Below are 7,658 nucleotides of genomic sequence, written 5' to 3'. Positions count from 1 at the left end.
ACCTTAACACCGAAAGAGAGAAACCGGTTGCTGTTCATGTGTGTGGGTGGGATTTAACTGTCGGAGAATAGGCTTTCACCAAGGAATGAATAAACTAGCAAGGGGCAGACAGCAAGCCGCGCTCTCCGTTTCCCTTCCTGACTCTGAGAAACCATGTTTGTGTAGTAGACACATGACAAGAAGCAAGCATTTTTCAAACTTCTCCCCTGCTGTTTGAAGGATCATAGTTTCCCTTGGGCTTATTGCCTTGTTACCAGCCAATATCACTAGACACGGGGGGGGTGGGGGGTTGGGTGGGGAGGCAGGGGACTCGCAACACACCACTGAAAAATCAGAGCCACGCTGCCCCTACTGTTGATAATGCAGAAGGCAGTTAAACTCGGAGCCCTTGCTATTACCAGCTCCACAGCAGTGAACACCTTCGGGAAGCATGGAAGGGAGTCCTAGCCTAGGATGGGTTAATGACGGAGACTGGGGAGTCCGAAATACGGGCAGAGAAATGTAGACAAATGCTGGCAAAACCATCGAGATTGGCTTCATCTCAGGATCGGGAGGTAGACAGGTCCCTGCTGTGTGTATGGATGCACTGGCTGGGAGAGAGGGCAAATATGTGGTGCTTGAATCCTCATCTCTATAGAAAGATGCATGAGATCAGGAGCAGAGGGAGCTGATGACGTGAAGGAGCAAATTCCACCCCAGTCTCCCTCAGGACCAGCTGATAACTCAGGAGACCCCTGCAACCATCTTCGAAGAGATTTCCCCAAGAGGCCAAGGATGCTTCGATTCAGTCAAAGTTTCCTGCGGCTATGATGGGCAGGTGAAGTGCATTTGGTGCTTTATAGATCTGTGTTTTGTGAGCCACCTTTCTTCTACGCTTTCTTGGACCTTCTTTACCCTCCTCTCCAGGGTTTACAGGAAACTAATTAAAGAACTTGCTCTTCTTTTGCCACCTCCGAAGGGTCGCTCAAGTCCAGGTAAAATTTCCACTGAAACAAAATTGCTGCCCTAAAATATATATCAAAGTAATGGTGAGATTGTCTGTAGTACCATTTAGTTTTTTGTTGGGGGTGAATTCTTGCTTAAGCTTTATTTAGTGTGGCAGGAATTAGAAAACTCTGAGTTTGGGGGCACAGATTGGTTTTTAATTCTCTTTAAAATGTTATACTTTAGATGCTGTACAAATAAATGATCAGAAGGGAGAAACGGCTGAGTAGAAATTCAGCCCATTTTCTGAAAAGCCTGAGCTTTTGTTACCTGGGCTTTAAAGATCCCTCCTTGTTATTGTTCAGAGGTTAGTTGTTGAGGAATGGCTGATATTCTTCCCAATTGAGACCAAGAAGGGGGGAAGCTTTCACAACACACCAAACTTCCCAAAGACTTCTTAATGCATCTTAGTTCATTTCCTTTTCTCTAAAATGTGTTTGATGAATTCTGCCTGTTGAACGTCATTTAGCTTCAGCAGAGCTGCTGCAGAGAAGGATGTGTTGCAATTGAAGTCTGGAGGTTTCTTTTGACTGCCTAAATGTTGTAAGATGTGCTTGGGTTTTTTTGGTCAGCTTTAATCATTGTATTCTCCAGTTTGTTTGGCATACTGCCTTGTATTTGTATTGATGTTGGTTTTCTGTTTTCTGTAAATATATGTCTTTGAAAGAACTATGAAAGACACACAGACACTTGTGTCAGTAATCTCTCCCTTTAGGAATGTAGCATTCAGATTTCTATAAATCAAAAGAGAAATTTGGTACAGATAATTTTTGAGTTTAAAATGTGGCAGTCTGGAGGTTTCAGTGGCCTTTGTGCATGCAGTCTACATGACATAATATGTATAGCCAGGGCAACGTACTATATCTGGTCATAGAACTGACTTATTGGGAGTAATCCTATGCCTGGAAATCATTATCCACAGATTTGCTAGAGGATGGACAACATTCTCTACAACAAATATTACTAAGTGTATAAGATTTCTTTAAACACTATTGCCCCAGAATCTGCTCTAAACCTCAGTAAATTTCCATGGAATGTTAAGCTGTTCATAGATGTAACTAGATATGTTCACAATGAGTTTTGAATGACTCTTTTGGCTATCTCAGAGCTATTTAACGGGTTTAAATTAAAGTCCCTTAAGTAAATATTAATAAAGAAAATGATAAGTTTGGGCAGAGAGTCATATAAAAAACCAAGAAACCCCCACAATTAATGCAAGTTTCCAAATTTCCCAAGGCACTGTTCTTATCTTGTGGAAAACTCTGTATACCATGTATTAAGCCTTTATCCTACCTTCACAAGACATTGAAATATTTCCATTCAATGCATTTAATTAATTAATACCCTTTTTACTCCTTTTGCTTGAATGATGCACTCTGCAACCTATGACAGAACAGCCTCCTGAACAGAAAATGAAAATGTATCTGTTGCATTCTTTGTTCTCTAGGATGGGCTTTATCTACATATATCTAAGGTCACATTCATGAACCTAATGTCCAGGCATATCTCCTGAGGGGAAAATCACACAACTGGGAAGTATGACACAGGTACCTATTTTGCTGGGTCAGGAACTGATTATGAGCAGTAACTTCCTGTCCTCTGTATTCCTGAAAAAACAATCATGCCATGCTTCAGAGTCAGGGTATATTTCTTGTTGTATGAAAATGATTTCTATATAAGAAAAAGTGTATGAAAGGGTCATAAGGACTTAAATGTACATTGCTCAAACAAAACAAGGGCCATGATCCTATGGACTGGTATATTTACCATCAGCTAGTCCTTGATGTACCTGCAGCTCTTCTAATCCTTTCTTCTGAAGAGAAATATTTGAACCATATATTCAACTACCCGAGGCCAGAAAAGCTTGCCACCCCCTACCCAATAAGTTGTGTTGGAGCTGTGGACTGGATTTTAATTATTATAAGCCACTGCAGGAGCCTGGCTGAAAAGTAAGTATGACTATAATCAATGTATCCTACAAAGGAGGAGAATGAAGTTTGAGTCCAGTGGCACCTCTAAGACCAACGGAGTTTTATTCAAAGTATAAGCTTTTGTGTGCAAGCAGATACAAATAAAGGAATAAAATCTCTTGAAGTCCTACTTATAGGAAAAGAGAGTGCAGGGCAGCAATTAGAACGGGCCAGATGCATAAGTAGAGCTGAAATAGGATCAGGTGGTTGGTAAAATCAATGAATGGCAGCAAATTAGCATGCAAATGCTAACAGATGTGAGAACAAAGCTAGAGTCCAGCAGCACCCTCCCCCCCCACAAATCAAGGTCAACCCTGGGTACATGCAAGAACAGAGACTCAGCATGTGCAGACTTCTTCACATACATTGAAACAGGAGGAGAAGAGGAACTGAGGAACATTTGAGCTAGCTGAAGAACTTTGAGCATTTGTACCTCCCCCTTTTGTAGAGCCCCGTGGCTCAGAGTGTTAAAGCTGCAGTACTGTAGTCCTAAGCTCTGCTCATGACCTGAGTTCGATCCCTGGTGGAAGCTGGGTTTTCAGGTAGCCAGCTTGAGGTTGACTCAACCTTGAGGTTGAGTACCCAGCTTGCGGGGGGGGGGAGTGTAGATGACTGGGGAAGGCAATGGCAAACCACCCCGTAAAAAGTCTGCCATGAAAACGTTGTGAAAGCAATGTCACCCCAGAGTCAGAAACGACTGGTGTTTGAACAGGGGACCTTTCCTTTTCCTTTTGTAGGTAATTCAAGCCATGGCTCTTCCAAGGATGAGGGTTTTTAGCAAGAGCCAGAGGGGTCTTGGCTCTCAGCCTGTGACCCTGTGTGAACTACACTACCTGACTTTAGATCTCGTCAACTGCTGAAAGAATGCCTTACGTGTCTGTTGTGTACACTTGTTTAAAATGAGAGGAGGGATTCTTCTTAGATATGTAGACCACTTTGATTCCTCTGTGGAAGAAAAGTGGGACATACATGGTCTAGATCCAAGTAGTAGATTGTCTAACACTCAGTTCACTATTATCCTTTAAAGAAACTAAGGGCTGATTTAAATGAGATTCATCTCCCTTATGGAATTTTGTGGTCACTCAGTTTATCAACTGTACTGGACTAAACCCCATGCCAAGCAACTGCAAATGCTAAATTAGCATGCCAGTTCAAAATTTACCCAGATTACCAGTCTCTTTGATGTGGTGACTAAGTATGCATAGTTGCTTTGTACAGGTACCAGCCAGGTTTAAATGAGAAGTCCCATGGAAGAGTTTTTAAAATCTTTCCTGCATCATGTTTACACAGGTCCCAGATACTTCTGTGTCTGTTATTATTTTGGCCATAAGTTATGGCAACCTCATATTATCAGAGAAAAAGCGCAGTGGCCAGAGCAATGTTCTGTTCTGTGGAAATACTGACTTTAATTCATTCTTTTGCAACTTCTTTCATGCATCCCTTTGGAAATCTCAGTTTGCGTCACATTGGCAGAGTTCATCCAACAGACTGCAGAAAAACTGACAATCTGAACCTGAACATCTCTGATGAAGGAAGCCTTACTGATTTAAATAAATCTTACTTCCAGTAATTGCATTTATTATAATAATAGTGCAAGACAAATTTTGAAATATCCTGTGGGAAGATATATTAAAAGAAAAGAAAAAAAACAGTTCAAGAGCAAGCTATTTTTGAAGCATACTTGCCGCCTCCCATTTAGAGGCAAACTAGACAAAATAGAAGCAACACAGAGAATTAGGGTTTGTAGAATCTTTCGGGATCAAGTGCCGTGTTCTACTGGAGAAAGTTTTCCTTCCAGACGTTTCGTTCTCAGCTGCGGAGAACATCCTCACTGGCGTTGCAGCCGGAGCAGGCGCTCAGACCTTCTTGGCTGCTGTGCATTGAGTGGGGCCAGGGCTGCTGGAGAGCTGCTATTTCTAGGCTGGAGGGGGTGTGATGAAAGGGCAATTGGTTTTTGAATGTGCCCATTGTTTGGTGGGGCTTCCTGGAAGGGTAGTGATAAGGAAACTGGCTGTTGAATGTGACCATTGTTCCGTGTTAATTGCTGGGAGGGTTGGAAGGAGTTTGAAGATAAGGAAGATGGTTGTTGACTGTGCTGATTGTTCTGTGGAACCTACTTCCACTACCTACTTCCAACGGAACAATAACTTTTATGAACAGATTGATGGAGTTGCCATGGGAAGATAGAGAGAGAGAGTGTTAGGGCTGCCAATCCCCGGGTGGGGGCAGGGGATCCCCCAGTTTGGAGGCCCTCCCCCCACCATCAGAAAGCGGTGTTGGGGAGGAGGGAAATGTCTGTTGGACAATCCATTATTCCCTATGGAGATCAGTTCCCATGGGAAATAATGAGAATTGATCAACTGTTATCTGGGGCTCTGGGGGGGGGGCTGTTTTTTGAGGTAGAGGCACCAAAGTTTTGGCATAGCATCTGGTACCTCTCCTCAAAACACCCACCAAGTTTCAAAAGGATTAGACCAGGGGATCCAATTTGATGAGCCCCCAAAGAAGGTGCCCCTATCATTCATTATTTTTCAGTGAAGGGAAGGCATTTAAAAGGTGTGCAGTTCCTTTAAATGTGATAGCCAGAACTCCCTTTGGAGTTCAGATATGCTTGTCACAACCTTGCTCCTGGCTCCACCCCCAAAGTCCCCAGATATTTTTTGAATTGGCCTTGGCAACCCTAGCCAGCAGCAGGTCCTTCACACTGGGAGAAGGGGTGAGTGGGGTACACAATCATTTCAATACTGCATTAAGTCTCTCTGATTAGGGAAAAAAATGGTGTGTAGTTGAGGCCGGCATTGGGATAGTTCTACTGAATCTTCAGCATGAAGAACAAGGGCTGCAGCAGGTGGACAGCAGAGTAAGGGCCTTTTGCCCCTATGAGCAGCACAGGTAAAAGGACTGAATGAATAAATGTATATTCATTCAATTAATGAATGAATGAAAGTGCCACTCACATGCCTTCCTCTCCTCTCTTCTTTTGCAGAAACGTGGAGCAGCAGCATCTTCTGGACACCATGTATTTTCAGTGAGATTCAGGGCCAGGCCTGAAACTCCAGTCAACATGCTTAATGAAAAGAACAGCACTCCTTTGTCCCAGAAACCAAGCAAGAAAAAGACAAGACCGCAGGGGCTGCCTTCTCCCGCTCTTTGCTGTGCCTGTGGGCTGTGCATCATGCTAGCAGGTATCAACATCACCCTGGTGGGAGCATTTGCTTTTGGAACATTTGTGCCTGTCAACAACCCCCCCATTGTCATCGGCCCCATCCTTTTGGTTGTGGCATTTACTTTCTTTGGAGCTTGTTGCATTTGCAGCCGAAGGCCACCCGCTCATGGGATGAGAAAATCCAAGCCAGGGGCCAATATTGGGCTTATCAAACCTGGGAACACAGCCTTTGAAATTGAAACCAGTGAACATACAGTACAGGATACCACTGCTGTGCAATTGAGCCCGACTAACTCTCCAGTATCCTCCAGAAAGTCCACCCCCATTCATGAGAACTCTAAGACCTGCAAACTTTTTACAATGGATAGCAATGGGCCAGCAGCAAAATACACAGCTGGGGGAGAATCAATACAGCTGAATTTGCCCAGAGACATTGCTATTTCATAAACCAAACTGGAGAATATTGCTGGATAGCTGGGTATCATGTGACCAGCTGGCTTAGATGCATCTGCAATGCAGCAAGCATCTGGAATTCAATTTAGAATTGGCCAGCACATGTTCTTGAATATGTTGAGAAATTTAAGGGTAAGGCATTATAAGGTGGCAATTAGAAATAAATACACAGCTGTGATAGGAAATGCCAGATGCTTGTTTAGAAGGACTGAATTCTGAGTGATGAAATTAAAATGAAAGAGAGCTATAACTTGATATTGCAGCTATGGGATACTGACATATTCTTTGTATTTCATTCATTATTTCAATGGGTTTGTGAATGATAATGTAGTGAACAGAATTTTGTGCTGTAGTGTACTGGAAAATTACAGACTGTTTTGCAGGCGAAAAGGTGAACTACTAATAAACACTGCTAACAAGTGAAAGAAAAGTAGGATCTAGGCAATTTAGCTTTTATGAGACAGCCTTGTTTGCTGCTTTTGAATAGGCAAAATGAAGTACTTCCTTAATGTAATTAAAAACTATCTTGCTGCTTATGATTTGTTCCCATCTTCTCCTTTCCCCCTTTTGGGATTTCCCTGATTGCCATAGAAGTTCACAGAAATGACACACACCAAAAACTACCATTTCTGTGCTTTCCCCTGACTCTGGTATTCAGACTCTGTAGGCTAGGGGTGTCAAAATAATTTGTGATGAGGGCCGGATCTGACATAAATGAGACCTTGTCAGGCTGGGCTTTGTGTGTCATAAAATATAATGCCAAGTAGCAAAGACATAAACTTTATAAAGGACACAAACACAAAAGTTTTTTTAAAAAAAACTTAAAATAGCTTAAAGGATTAGCACTCTTGCAATATTTTGTTCATTTAACGGTCTCTGATTATTGACACCTCTTGCTCTGAATTATTGCATCAAAATCTGGAGACAACATCTGCGCTGTAGCAATCTTGAGTATGCTGTTCAGGTGTTGTTCAGATGTGTATCCATAAGTTGCTAACCTACTTTTGATTTACTGGTATTCATTACAGACATCTCATAGTCAATGCTTTGAGCCTAAAACTCAGAGGAAAATACGAAATGGCTGA

General features: G+C 42.4%; 1 protein-coding gene across 1 annotated transcript; it reads left to right on the top strand.

Moving 5' to 3' along the window:
- The first annotated feature begins 373 nt into the window (after positions 1-373).
- TMEM275 (transmembrane protein 275) lies at positions 374-7,109 on the top strand. Its single transcript, XM_060233308.1, has 2 exons — positions 374-974; positions 5,941-7,109. The coding sequence occupies exon 2, from the start codon at positions 6,019-6,021 to the stop codon at positions 6,565-6,567; it is 549 nt and encodes a 182-aa protein (XP_060089291.1). The 5' UTR covers positions 374-974; positions 5,941-6,018; the 3' UTR covers positions 6,568-7,109.
- The last annotated feature ends 549 nt before the right edge of the window (positions 7,110-7,658 follow it).

Source organism: Heteronotia binoei, chromosome 2 (assembly GCF_032191835.1).
Source record: "Heteronotia binoei isolate CCM8104 ecotype False Entrance Well chromosome 2, APGP_CSIRO_Hbin_v1, whole genome shotgun sequence".
Taxonomy (NCBI): domain Eukaryota; kingdom Metazoa; phylum Chordata; class Lepidosauria; order Squamata; family Gekkonidae; genus Heteronotia; species Heteronotia binoei.
The sequence above is the reverse complement of the archived record's forward strand: the minus strand, read 5'-3'. Positions and strand labels throughout refer to the sequence as shown.

Excerpts from the sequence above, each read along its gene's own strand:
- TMEM275 (XM_060233308.1), top strand. The coding sequence starts at position 6,019 with ATGCTTAATGAAAAGAACAGCACTCCTTTGTCCCAGAAACCAAGCAAG.